Genomic DNA, 15,212 nt, shown 5'->3' with positions numbered 1-15,212 from the left:
ATTTAGTCTAAATCCTGTCACACGCAGAACTGCATTAGAAATTGTATACAATTTTATTTTGTAAATGTTAATACAGTGACATAATAAAATGTCCATTAGGGGGCGACACGCTTCTCATACAAGCAACAATTTTAAGTTGAAAAAAATACATACGTTTTAAAATGTTTTAAAGAATATCTACCAACAACAACTGGGCGGAAAAAAATTATGCAAACTAAATAAATAAATAAATAATTTTGTATTAATCTGTTCAACATGTTCTGCGGTATTCACCAGTGCTGGAATGATCCTTCCTATCATTAAATATGCACAAATTCTGTCTGATATAATATAATGTGTCATATACTTACTTTAAACATCAGCAGATCTACAGGTAAGTGGAAAAAGGTTTGTATAAATATCTGATGTTTTAACAGAAATTAGACACATTTGTTTTAAACACACCACTTGCTTCTTTCAATAAGACATGCTTATATTTTAATTCAAGTGTATAATATGGGCTATATGTAGTATTGTCAGAGCACAGGTTGTTTTATGAGTAGTGAACTAGTTCCAAATTAAAGAAGACGCAGGGCAGAAATGCCACATTTCACACCTTTTATTCCAGATCTGTGATGGATTTCTGTATTTAAAAGTTAATTAATGATGATGAATGTGTAGCATACTGAAAGTTCTTTGGATAAAAACAATGAAATCGACTTTAAAACATAAAAAAAAAAAATCTCTCTCAGTAATTGTAGTAGTGACTAGTGAGTGACCATATATGTCATAATTTTGATCAAATAAAGTGAAAATCAACTGAAATAGGATGGGATTTATGTCTAATGATTCATGCTGGGACTTTAGGGCTTGGGTTGGTAATGTTTAATTTTTTTGTGATCTGTTTTTAGGGTTAAGAAGCAGTGGAGAAGAGTGTTTTTCCCCCTCCCCGGTGCAGAAGAGGGCTGGACTGCAGCGCAGTGTTCTGGCTGGAGCTCTGCCATTGTTTGAGATTCCTGACGCGAGAGTCTGGCTGGAAGGGTAAGCCTGGAGACGGGGTAAATCCTGCTCTCTCTAGCTCTGCTTTCCCGTGACTGGCTATCCCCACTGAGACCATACACTGTTTTCCCCACTGCTTCATGCAGTGCAGCACATGCAACATACTTCAAATGTAAATCTGCTTTAGTTTGAACAATAGTATAGAGCCTGACTGAGAGTTTAGAAGTATGAACATAGCATATGAATAAATAGAAACATTACAGCACACAAAAACAAACATTAAGACTGTCATAATTTCCCTGCTTTCTGAATCTAGAATAATCCAAAATGTTCTCTACATGAGACCTCTGTTCTTAGCCTAAAGGATTATCACGAATCTATAAATGCATGCTTGTTGAAAGGACCGTTTCTTGTTTTTCAGCATTTAACTGTTCAGTCCAGAAGCCACATTGGCACGTAGGCTTAAAAATAATCCTTTAAATACAGGGTCCTGAAATAAATAAATACAGGGTCCTGAAAAAAAGGCAAAAAGGAAATTACGTAAACATTCACTCCACCCTCAAAGAAACTACTAACATATGTGCTCCAGATTTTTTGCCTCATTGACCATTGCAGCATTGTTTCCTTTGCACATATACAGTGTTTATGTAGTCAAATTCATATTTACTTCAATGCTAAAGTTAATTTGGGTGCCTGAATAAAACAAATGATCTGCAAACATCATGTTTGACAATGTTTTTCATTTTGCCCATGGCAAGCATTAAAGTATAAATGGGTTATGCAATTATATACATGGGGGAAACAGATCAAGATAAATGGAGAAATGCATGCAAAGATTGAGTTTGGAAATTTCAGTAGCTTTTATTCATGTAAAGAGATTCAGAGTGCTCACATTGTGGCAAATACCTCAAATGTATGTGAACATGTTAGAGGGAGAAAAAAAAAATCCTCTCATCCTGCGAGATTCTGTCCTCTTGAATTCAAGTAATATTTCAACTTTTAAAACACTCAACATTTGGCCCTGGTTTCTGACAGGAAACAATATGCAAATAAAAACATCAGCCTGCAGATACTCAGGGCTCAAATTCAAATTTAATAAAGAAATCAAAACAATAAATCCACCACCAAACAAATCAAAAAGTTTATAAAGCAAGCAGAAAGAACATTTATTTGGAAACTTTATTCTGTTTTTGTACATTTTCACCATCAAAACTCCAAACTTACAATTCAAGCCCTGATTCCGAGTGTAAAAAACATTTGCGGATCCATTTCCAAAACAAAAAAAGGTGTATCTTGCAACATACATTGTTCATTATATTCAACTCTCTTTAATATAGCCTGTGCAACAGCTGCTTGGCCAACTTAAAAACCATAGTGTTCAGTCACTCATTGTGATAGTTACTGTGTGGATTGCGCACTTATATCTTTTTTAAACATAATGAATGTTTAGTGGTATATGCAGGTTGTTTAAGAAATCGCAATTAGCACCTTTACTTTGATTTTAACTTAAGGGTTAGCACCTCGCCCCGATAGTAACTAGGAAGCGTCAATGGTAGACGTGCTTAGATGACAAGGTCGTTGTCGATGTCCTCTGAAAGCAGAAAACAGCTAAAGTTAGCAAATCAAATCAACCGAGCATAATAAATATATAAACGGCATGGTGAAAAACTCACGCTCTTTGATTCCAAAGCAGTTGGCCCACTCCTCGAGAGCGATGTACTTGTCTTGGTCAGCATCGCACTGCTCAAAGAAGCTGGTGGTGCAGTGCTCCATTGGGATGAGAGGAGCGCGCAGAGGAGCCAGCTCAGTGTGGGACAGGAAGCTGATATAACACACAAACACGTGCACATTACAATTGTTATCTCGTATTATTGTCATAAAAGCTAACAGCAGATAGGCAGAGTGTTGATAGCTGTGAAAATGAGTTAACATACCCATCGACGGGGTGCTGGTCAAGCTGGCCAAACTGCCAGTGAACGGGGAAGATGTACATGTTGTAGTTCTTCTCAAAGTCCAGGGCCAGAAGGTCCAGAGAATGATCACCAGCCTCCAGCCTCTTCTCATTCTCGTAAATCTTCTTCACCTACAAACACAGAATAAAGTTTGCAGGCATTTCAGAAGTCTTTGCCATCTGGGTATGAATATATTGTTCAGTTATGCTTACACTCCTTTTCTTTTTCCTTCCCTAAGATAAGGCTGCTGTCGAACTTCTCTTTAGTTCAAATGTTGTTTACATTGTTATGTAGAGGACAATGGAGTGTTCAGTAGGCCAAAAAAAGCATTTTGTGACCCAGGCTCATTGGAAAAACGTGCTGCTGGCGGCATTTCTGCTGAATTATATTATGTTGCTTCTTGCATGTTTCACAGTACGTAGAAAGTGAAATTTCCAGGGAGTTCCTGGATGAACATAAATCTGGCAAAGTTGTATTACATTAACATTGGTTATTGTAAACATGGCAGCAGTTCAGAAACAAACTGTCTGGTGGGTTGTACAAAAATGTTGTCTGTGCCACCAACACAAGACATAACCGATAATGTTAAAAATGCATTAACTAAAGCAGCCATGCACTTTTAGCATGATTTTACTGTATATGTCTTAGTTTTTTTTTTTATCGTTATATCACAGGTCTGTACCGGGTGAGCTACAGAGCAAGTTTACTATGTAAGACAAGACATACATATGGAGCTGGTTATGCGATACAATCATGAAAATATATTAGTTAACAAATAATAATAATAATCTGCACCTGTAATCATAATTAGTGTTGAAAGTAATAAAGGTTGTTGGTGTTTTATTGCCTCTAGTGTTCAGCTGGAAACTTCAGTTAATTGAATATATATGTTTTCAGAGTTTAGAGCGAAAATGTAGGTAGAGGCACTTTTTTTCCAATTGACCTACCTTAGTAAAAAAAAAAGGGGGGTTGGGGGGGGGGTTTGAAATACATTTATTTTGTGCTAAGTATACTACAAATACATTTAAATTTTATGTGCTTTATAAAAAAAATAAAAATAAAAAAGTATACTTTTAGTATACTGAACTGGTATTTTAACAACTAATTTTGCACTTAATGCGCTTTAATTGTGTGGAAGTAGTGCTGAGGTCCAGCTAAAATACTTCAGTATATCTGATCATGCTAAAGTGGAACCTTTTTAATAATGATATTAAAACACATATTAAGCATAATATTAAGAAATGTGCATTGTGCAATAAAGTAATACTCCAAATAAAGTTTTATTATAATTTTATATCATTGAGTCTTATGTCAATAAATGTTAATGGATTTGAAATATACTTTATAGTATGCTTAGAAATAAATAATTGCATAAGTTTTCTTTTCTTTTTTTTTTTTTTGTACTAGAATATTTTCAGAGGTTTTTCAGACTATAAAGAGCAAACAGGTGAACTGACCCTGAGTTTCTGCTTCTCGGTGAGCAGGTTATTGTCTTCATCACGCTCATACAGGGTCACCAGCACGTTCTTCAGCCAGTCCCTCATGCGCAGGGGAAACTCGTTCAGCTCGTTGTCCAAGCAGGCGGCGATGTCTGGGGAAACATTCAAACATTAACACATTTGTTTTGAAAAAAATAATAAACACTAACAGCATGCACCTATCGTATCATAAAGGGGCCAAATTGCAGCCCTCTGGCTAATATTAGTGTCATAGCTGTTAGGATCTAATTCGTTTATGCCGAGTCTCTGACTGAGACACCCTGCTCAGCGATGAGACCACACCACAGCAGGAGCTCCATTTGAGCCCTTCACTCCTGACTCATCCCATCAGGCGCACCACGGCTGTGGATGAGGAAGATTGAGAGGGATTGGGTCTGCTTTGTGGAGCAGCACTGACAAGCTCAGACTCGTCCTGTGCTCAGTGTTTGAAGGGGCACAGGGTCGCCTCAAAGCTACAAGCCATCAATCATTCCAGAGCACTCAATTCCACTTACATTCACGGCTGAGTTTGTGAGTTGTCTACTTTCAAAGTCTGCCTTTTTTACTTCACTGTTATGTGCTCACATTTGCAGGGTCCGATGTAGTCCAGGTGCAGCTTGTGGCCCTTCTTGGTGCCCTCCAGGGCGCATTTAGTGGCAAAGAAGTGGCAGGAGGACTCGTAGGTCTTGTTGTCAGTGCCACAGACCTGCGAAATAAAAGCCATAAATATGAGCAACCATTGTCAGGTTTGATTTCCCCACGGTGTCATGCTAATGCCAAATGCATAAACCAACATTTCAATCAATCTGCTCACAGGGTGCACATATGCTTCTAGGGACTTCTGTCACTACACATGCAGAGACATGAGACAGACGTGAAATGAAGGAAATGACTAAAGACACGCACATGCTCGAAATCTCCGATTGGGGCGGGGCATGTCAGAGGGTCCTGGCACACACACATGGGCTGGTTGCTGTCATCAACCTCACACACTTTGCCCTTCTTGCAGTGATGGTTTAGGCAGGGGTCTGTAAAGAAAATGCATTAAAGACAAAAAATAATTATAATAATTTTTTTTTAAATAATTTCTAGTATATATTTAATATTTTTTATTTAATACTCAAAATGTTTTTTTACATTATGTTATTAATATATATTTTATATTATTAACTTTTATTCGTTTACAGGGCTAATATTCAAACAAGTTTATCTACAATGTATTTTAAATTATTTTATTTTATTGTGTTATTTATATTTTACATTTTACTTTAATTTATTCCTTCTGCATTATATTTTAATTATTTATATTTGTTTTGTTATTAATTTATATTTTATGTCATTGCTTTAAAGGGAATCTAATAAAAAATATTCTCCAATAGATTTAAAGGATTTTTTTTTTCTTTTTTGTCAATTTTTTTTATTTTTATTTGATTTTGTTTGATTGCTTTTAAGGGCACATATTCAAAAATGTTTTTCACCAATGGGTTTACATTTCTTACCCCTTCGCTCTTCCTAGATGTTTTGTGGTAGGCATGTGGCTGGAAGACTGGCACTGGAATCAACTTAGTCCTATAATTACAGCTGTCTACTTTTGACTTAGCTGCAGCCTGTTATTACCCACAGCCTTGTGTACTTCTACAATGTACATCTACATAATCTACACACGTCAACACAACTTCACTTGTGTGCACAGGGACAGAACACATGATGCAAACAGCAGATAAATCTCTCAAAAGGAAATAAATCTGTAACTTTAGTGCATGAAACACAGCCTCTAAACAATGGCAAATAGTTTGAGGTGTGGAAAAGCCATTAAACTCACTCTCAGCAATAACATCCTCCACGACTTCAATGGCCTCGTCAAACTCTCCGGTCTCCACCTGGACTGGGTTGGCTCCCACTTCCAGCTCCTGAATTATGAGACAGAAAAGTATTACGGGTATGGCCTGTACAATCAAGTCCAGTTTAAACACCGCTTTCTTCTTTTGTGTGAGGAGACTTTACTGCACAGCCACAACAAGAGTTTTGCTTTTGTGTCCAACACAACTGGCATCTGTTTGCTCATGTGGGGAACCAGTGAATTGTAATTAGTCCCTTTCAGATATATTTTCAAACTTTATGGATTTCAGTCCCCCGGGGGAATGTAACAGGAAGCTGCATATGTAAACACATCTGGTCCCATAATGGGGGCGCGTTTTCTATTTTTGTCCAGTGATGGGTTCGTCAAAGTCTGCTTAAAATGCAGTTTGGCCTTAAGCTAAGAGATTTTTAAAATGTATTTAATACAGCATACCTCTTCAACAACTGGCTCCTCTTCAGTCTGAAAAATGAAATTTATATAGAATTTAGAAAAAAGTTTAGTCACAAAGTGGCATTAAAAAGGGTAAATGCTCTCTGGTTTTGAATTTTAAAATCTTGTTTTACTTTTTTTCCCCTATTCATGCAATTGTATTATATTTCTAAATATCAATTTAGTAATAAAAAAATAAATATAGAAAAATCTAATATATATATATATATATATATATATATATATATATATATATATATATATATATATATATATATATATATATATATATATATATTAGATTTTTCTTTTTTTATTACTAATAATCTAAATATATATATTTTTTTTTTTTTTCTTTACAGGTTTACTTACTGGAGCAGCAAAAGTCTTGCCAGCGAGGCAGAACAAGAAGAAGATCCAAACCCTCATCTTGAGTTTCAGCCTAAGCAAAAATAAAAACTCACATCATCCTCTATATCTACAACACCAAAAACTGAAGGTAATCTGATTAAGACTTACACTGCATCACATTATCATGTAAGTATTATCAAAGTTCCTTGAAAGTGGAATGGGGAAACATCAAATTCTCCAAAACTCTTCGCCAAGCTTAAGATTGCATTTCATATTTGAAATCACCTATGAAATCCCTCAACAGCTGTCTCATAAATGTTGTTTCCTTTGCTCAGTAGCATATAAAGTGCGTGTCTCTGAACGCTGACCGTTTCTATAGCAGACGGGACTTCTATCGGCAGCTGCAGTGACATGAAGACTTTACAGATTAGCGATTGGAGCATTGCATTTTTCCCCATTCAAAACTATACGAGTGACAAGTTCTACAGTCTTTGGTATCATGCATGTAATGTGTATTTTCATGGAGTAGGAAAATTGTAGACATCAGAATGACACACGTGCATGCTACTGGGGTCTCTCACCGGTGGCTTGAGATCAATAGCACATCAGTTCAAGACCTCAGGTGCTGAACCACACGCGTTCGGGCCACCAAACCTGCTCTGTATGCTCTACGACGGATAGCTAACCTACAGAAGTCAGTCTCTCCAGACAGAAGCTGACTGAGATAAGAGCTCAGTCTGTATTTGTTCTGCTTGCCTCTCACTTAAAGGGCATCCGGAAGACTGACTGATGTGATATGCTCTTGTTGAGAAACGACACTCTCCTGCGGGGAGATAGGGGCTGTTCGTCTGAAAGCACTCATTCTCTAGTCCATTTTCTCTGTACCAAAGATCCCTCTTCCTTATCTCTCTGTTTCAATATAGATATATTTTGTTTATGGCTGGGAAGTTCAAAGCAGCCACAGGTAGACCATCAGTGGGTGATTCTATCAAACTTGCATTTTTGGTGCACTAACGATCAAAGCCAGACACTATTGTTTCTCTAAAAAAACACAAAAGCACTAAAGACACCAGCCACATAACAACAGATATCCAGTTCTGAATATAAAAGGGCCTTTTTGAATGTTATGCATTTGAGATGCTAATGTTGCAGAAAAACTGTTATGACTATGTGTGGTTATGAAAGATATTGGTTACTGATGGAGTATCCATCAGCCAAATTCTTGTTGTGAGTATGATGAAGATGCATCGCGACATATTTTGTGTTTGACTTTGTAAGCGATTGAAATCAAAGTTAAGTCCTACCCCTCAAGCTGTGCATTTGTGCATTAGTGGATAATGCTGCATAATTTCTGTGCATTTATAATTAGCAGTGTTGTAGAATTCCTATGGGAGTTAAGGGGTCTTCTTGAAACCAGTGACCTGAATATAATTTGCCCAGCAACTGCTGAAATTCCCCTTGGCTTATTGTTCAAGGTTGAGAAATTCTGTCTATCCATCTATTTTTCTATCTATCTATTAATTTTTAGTTTGTAATTATTAATCAAAATTTCATAACATGACAGAATTTTCTCTGGTGACATGTACCGGACTCAAATCATTTTGTCTTCTTAAACCCTGTTCATTTCTTACAATGGATCTCAAGTTTGCATTCAGATCTGCTTCTATCCCATCAACAACTAATGGATACAACACCATCTTACATTGGATACAAAATGAGTTGGATGCACATTTTGGCTCTGATTGACCACATTAAGTGTTGCCAAATGGTTTTAGGTTTCAAATAATTTTCAAATATGTCATGGAGATCCATAGGTCCTACATTAGAATTGATTTTTGAGGAAATATTGTTGATAGTTTCACCAAAGAGCTGTTTTTGTTGAGTGCACGACACAATCTCTTGTTTTCAGCACATAACAACCATGTTAGCAGGTGTGTGAACCCTTCAATAGCCCTTCAATGTTTTCTTTGGGAAAGGAAAAGAAAGGACACCCCACATCTCCAGACTTAATCGTGGAAAACTACAGAGACTTTGTCACCTTCGTCAAATGTTGACGTCTTTTAATGTGGCAGACAAAGAATCTTTTTGCTTTCCGTCAACTAAAAAAAAAACATCCCTTTTTTTTACTGCCTGAGGCTATGTGAGTCATAGGATGAATTAATTCATTTTAATTTGGAGGTGCACTCTGTTCATTTCAGGACACGTCTTGGCATGTCATTTTTTGGCTGAAGTATAAGTCTATTACTCTGGTGGAGTCACTTTAGAGCAAAACAACTTATTTTATTTGGAAGGTCGCATTCAAAATCAAACACGCCTGAACTGAAGCAAAGTCAGCGGTATAAAGGATCCCTTTTCAACCCAATATTTAATTTAGAGTTTAGTTAGGTAAGCAGGTTGTGGGGCGTAAACCGGGAGGAAAACAGCAGCTCAGTACTCTGCCTTTTTTCCCAAAGAGTCATTTTCCAGAAGCTCTGCAGAAAGACTTTTCTCCTTCCCTCTCTCCAGAGTGACAGAACAGGTGGTTCAATCTCTACATAAACAAAACTAGATCCACAACATTTGACTTGATGCCAATGCACGTCTTGCTCATTTAAATACTACACAATACATGGCATATGATTTCTCTAACAAACATACCTTTGGTTTGCTTACTCTAATATCATCCGATGTAGCCTTAGCATGTTAAACACACACAAAATATCATTATCAGTGCCCAACGCTGAGATAGTGGCGTTGTGGCCGTGCTTGATTTATGGCGCAGGAAACCACTTGGCAGGAGCACTAGACCTCTGCATGAGCCACCTGTCCATTATTGCACAATTACATGCTTGCATCTGTGTGACGTTCAGCGCTAAGCAGAAAAACAGACCCCTTCTTACTGAAAGCAACTTGAAACAAACAGTGAACCTGCCAGCACTTTGAGTTAACGTGACAAAAAGTGAGGTTTCAAAACAAATCTGCATTGACATGCTAATGCCGAAATGTGCCAAAGCAACACGTTTTAATCCCGAGGTTTTGTTTCACAGGAAATTAAAACTCATCTCTCTGGAACCCAATCTTGTTTTTCGTAGTAGTACTGAGGAATCGCTATTACAAAGCTGAAGCTTGTGTCCAGAAACGAGGTGGGAGGGAAGAGGAAATTTCATCCTCTGCTGAAAGGGAGTACAGGGTCCTCTGAAGAAGACAAAAGACAGTCACAAGAGAGTGACTGAGCATAAAAGGATCCATGTAACCCGAGTTAACAATCACCTGACCTTTTTAAGTCGCCCGCCCTTCCCCCTCGCCGCTGTTTGTAAGTTAAACCACTCTGTTAAAGCTCTCTCCTTTATTCAGTGCAAAGAGCAACTGTCTGTGAGAAAGGAAATGAATTCCATCCTATAAATATGAGCGTATCACCTTGAAAAGACCTTATCTGTGGCCGAGAAAATATGACTCATTTATATTTATATTCCACATCTGATCCTCAAGGTGAGAGCGAGTCACGAACCGCCGAGTAAAAAATGAGGTTAAAACCAGATCCACATTCTTAACCTGATTCGTTGCTCTTTGCAGTTTCTACAACTTCACTGTTTTCAATTTTGTTTCTTTCTTCGATTCTCTAATCCATATGCATTGGAAATATAAGGCACACAGAATTGATGAAAAAAACAACAACACACACACACACATTTAACCTTTTCTGTTTCACCCAAAGGCACATCAAAACTTTCTGAGTTTCAATAAAATGTTTATGTCATCTCGCTCTTGTGGAAATCTTTTCGGCAGACCAGGGGAAAAATATTATCCATATTGGTGCACACATTACTTATAAAATATTGTAAGATAACGCAGTTGGTATGGTAAATTTAGCAATAAAGTTTTATAAAAAAAAAAAAAAAAAAAAAGGATTTTCCAACTTTTTCCAGTAAAGTTTTCTCTCATCTTTATAGAGATATACGGGCCCTTCCAGTAGCTGTAGGATGACAGTTCAAACGATTCTTGTTTGTCTACAGCAGCAACATGGCCTTAAACAGCTGGTGAAAAATCGCCTTTTGATGGGAGTGATTGGAAGGGGAGGGGCCTATCGCCGACTGTCTCCCCTCCCCCTCCATCCCAGACTCCGTCTTCACCCCTCCTGCTGCATATGTGGCACACAATACCTCAATATTGTGTTGCTCTGAGCCATAGACTGCACGGTTTAGGTTCAAACTTTGAATAAGAACATTAGCTTGGTAAATAATCAGTTTGCATTCATTATACAATGATTTCATCATTAATAAATAAGCAGCACACAAAGTTCACATAAAACAACAGACACCTGCTTCCAATGGAAGTTTCAGAGCAAAGCCAGAGCTTTAAATAAATCTGTGCTTTCATCACATGCACATGGGAATGTGATCTTTAAAACCTTGTAATCGTTTTAACAAGCTAGTAGTAGAACAAAAACTAAAATCAAGCTACTGTTAGAAAGACTTGTTTTGGTGATGGCTTGAAAAGTATGCTATTAGTAAATCAACACTTGACTGTGAGACTTTATTCGTTTTGATTATTCAGTCTATGTAAGAATGAGAAGAGGACACGAATGAATGATCTTACCTTCTGTCCGTCTAACAGAGAAGCCAGAGGAGAAGTCAGCTGGTGAAAGGGTCTGAAACTATCTAACAGTTCACTCAGAAGACATTTGCTGTGGGCAGATCCGGTCAACCCCCTTCTCGGTTAGGGTGGGACGTCCCACAGTTAACTCTGTGCATCCAACTCATGTGGAGCGTTATACTCAATCTATACTCTCCACCACACTCCTGTTTGAACTTTAGACCACTATATTCATCATCTCAAAGTATTAAACATTACTTGGTCCAATAGTTTAGGAAAACTAACTGGTTTATCTCATAACATTTTATTGCTAAAAAGACTAAAACTAAAATAGTTGTAATATATTTAAGTGCTTTTAATTGACGTGAACATAAGCTATAGCATAACAGTCCAGATCATGATTTGTGCCTGATCTACAAAAACTCTTCCTTCCAGCGAAGTATTATTGAATTAAGCTTCATGTCAGATCATGTGCTGAAGCAAGACAAGACTGAATAACAAGGAAAACTGGTTTGGGTTTGTTTGCCCGGATCTGCCTTTTATTCTTTTGTTAAAACTAAAAATACCCTAAATGTATCATTGCTTTAGTTAGACTTAGTACTAGGCAAAATTAGGTTAAAACTATTCATATAAATGTCCTTATTTAGTTACAGATGCACCAATTAAAAAATACATAAATGAAATGCCTTAACATTTAAAATACATATTAAATGCACCGATATAATTAGAACCAGTATACTGTACATACAACTGCACTTGTTTTACGTGATCGAAAGATAACATTTATTAATCATTGTATAAATCTGTTGCACAATATATTTAATGTATTATTCCTATGTGTTATTATACGCTATATGCACTTCATCATCTTTGTTTCATTAAAAGGGAAAACAAAAAGACCTGGTAGAACCTCTCTGGTGTTCACTCATTAAGTTCAATTGACTGATTCACTCTTAAGTAAACTCATTAATGATCCGACAATGGTGCACAAATAATCTATTGACCTTTTTCATATTTCCAGGTTTCTCAGCAGCAGAAGTTCTCATAGTTGGGTAAACTTTTACAGTAGTGAATGGGAGACTACCATAAATATAATTTTTGCAATCACATTTTCTCAAATAGCTAAAGGTCCATGATAACGTTTTCATGACTTTCAAAAAAAGGGGGAAAAAATAGAGACTGATGAAGGCAGCCAGTGTGAGAGATCGATGTCAAATTTACTGTCACATCCATAAACGCTGTATTAGAAGCACCCTTGTATTATCTTTAACTAGGTTTGTGCATGTGTGTTATTTGATGCAAAAAAATAATAATAACAAAAATAAATAAACACAAAAACTTTGGAGGATTTACAATGATGATGGCCATTGAAACTTGTCATCACAGTCTATAGTGGCTGACTGCAAATGTAGCATGCATTTCAGATTGGAATAACTTTTTTCTTCTTCTTCTTCTTTTTTTGGACAGAGAGTGTCAACATCATTGAATCCTCTAAAAAAAATCCTGTCTGAGATTCCAGGGGCCCATTCTCTTAGTTTTGTGTGACCAGCAGACTAAACTAATCACGCCTGCCGTTTCATTCCACCCGTGAGACGTCACATGAAGTACACAGCTGAAGAGATTCACTCTGCTATAGATTGCTAATGTCTGTACTTTCTGAGTGTACAGAACAGTAAGCAGAGAAACATCTGGATGAGACAACGCTGGAAAAAAATAGTTTCTCTGCAACGTGGCATTTTCCATTCTGGCCTCTGCAGACACCGAAAGCAGGGCCACGGAGGAGGTGTAATTATTTTATACACTGCAGACGTGGCGCTGTCTGTGGGATCTAAGAAGATCACAGAGGGTCACAGACTCCTTGAAACTTATAACAGGATTTGAAACACATTTGTATTACTAAGAATATAAAATAGAGAGAAAAAAAACTAAACCTATGTGTGTGTGTGTGTGTGTGTGTACATACACAGTAAAAAGAAAACATATCAGATTTTTAGTATTATCATAAAAATATTACTAGAAATGTGCAAATATTTTGTAATTGAACTTAAATAATTAGGAGTAAGGTTTCTTTTCATCCTAATTCCTGAATCCTAATAAACTGAATCAGCTAATAACATCAACGCTGGACAGGAATATCATCACACCTTAGTTTACTGTTCATCTACACTGGATGATGTGTGCATAAATCATATACTTTACAGGTCAGAGGTCATAGAGCTGAAATAGAATTAAAACTGCTAGAGTCCAGCATACAGGATTATGTAACTTATAACATCAGTAAGTAAAGCAATGCGTTTTCATCCTCAGAAAAAGTTGTGATGGCAAATGCAATGACAGAATGTGTTTGGCAAGAGAAATCTGTCGTTGTCATTACGTCAGCTGAAAGAAGCCCACACAAACTGAATGTGTCTTTTCACAGTGAACCATCTCATTGTCTCAAGAGCTGCTCTGTCATTTGGAAATAGACCCTATCATTTTTGTCAGTGTGGCTACTGTGTAAACTACTGCCACAAAACACACACACACACTATTTATGAGATTCAAGTGCATAATATTACAGTATAAAGACACTCAATTCAGCTTCAGTCTAGAAGTAGACTTTGAGGACAGGTTCGCTTGCTTAATGGCACAGTGGTTTTTGCTAATTAACTTCCTTGATTCAAAACATAAAACCTAAGTGTCCTCTACACAGAACTACTCTCGACTGTAAGATGTATGCATGATTTATATAGGGACTAATGTACGGCCATCCTGTTACTATCCCCAAAATAAACCCTGGCTGTGGCAAGCCCTTCTGACTGAATCATTCCCAGGGTATGAATCTTTGATATCAACGATTCGAATTTCACTTGATAAAGTGATAACTCTTAATATCATGAATGGAATTTTCACTAGGAACAATTGGAATTCTTGATATCAGGAATTGAATTTTTAGTAGTAAAATTTCAGTCCCTGAAATCAAGAAAGATCATTTTAACTATAGTGAAAATTGAAGAGTTGATAATAAAAATGAACACCCTGGGAATTTTTAGTTTATGGCTCGGTTTTTAGCAAGCAGCATGTAAAAAAAAAAAAAATCCTACATATTCAAGGTTGACATTGCTTTGAAATCTTGACTGTTCATTGTCTTAAACATTCCTTTAAGACAAAATATCCATTACAGTGTGTGACATTGATGTGCCTTGCATTAAGATGAACACTATATTACAGAATTAATACACACACTCACTCACACACACACACACACTGTATATAAAATATTAAAATAAATTGTAATTGTATGAAAATAGAGACATAAAAGTAGTGCCAGTTTCAGTTACTCGGATGAGGTCCACAAATAAAGTTGTAAAAACAATTAAGTGTTAATTTATTAAATGCCCAATATTTTTATTATTATTATTATTTTTTTTTGCAATTGTAATTTCTTTGTGTTGCCTGTGGAGTGTACATGCGTTATTAATCTCCATATGGTTTTATGGTTAAGCTCCATATGGATTTAACAGCACTGTCAGTGATGCCACAAATCCATTTGCATGTAAGATTAGATTGAATCTGTGACTATAAAGTGTCCATTTTATCTGACAGTGAAGA

General features: G+C 36.7%; 1 protein-coding gene across 1 annotated transcript; it reads right to left on the bottom strand.

The window, feature by feature from the left end:
* Positions 1-2,116: 2,116 nt before the first annotated feature.
* On the bottom strand, positions 2,117-11,722 carry sparc (secreted protein, acidic, cysteine-rich (osteonectin)). Its single transcript, XM_052614875.1, has 10 exons — positions 11,625-11,722; positions 7,071-7,140; positions 6,702-6,728; positions 6,231-6,318; positions 5,315-5,436; positions 4,994-5,114; positions 4,388-4,521; positions 2,913-3,061; positions 2,652-2,800; positions 2,117-2,569 (listed from the first exon to the last, which is right to left on the bottom strand). The coding sequence occupies exons 2-10, from the start codon at positions 7,125-7,127 to the stop codon at positions 2,541-2,543; spliced, it is 876 nt and encodes a 291-aa protein (XP_052470835.1). The 5' UTR covers positions 7,128-7,140; positions 11,625-11,722; the 3' UTR covers positions 2,117-2,540.
* Between the last annotated feature and the right edge of the window lie 3,490 nt (positions 11,723-15,212).

Source organism: Carassius gibelio, chromosome A14 (genome assembly GCF_023724105.1).
Source record: "Carassius gibelio isolate Cgi1373 ecotype wild population from Czech Republic chromosome A14, carGib1.2-hapl.c, whole genome shotgun sequence".
In the NCBI taxonomy this organism is placed as follows: Eukaryota; Metazoa; Chordata; class Actinopteri; order Cypriniformes; family Cyprinidae; genus Carassius; species Carassius gibelio.
The sequence above is the reverse complement of the archived record's forward strand: the minus strand, read 5'-3'. Positions and strand labels throughout refer to the sequence as shown.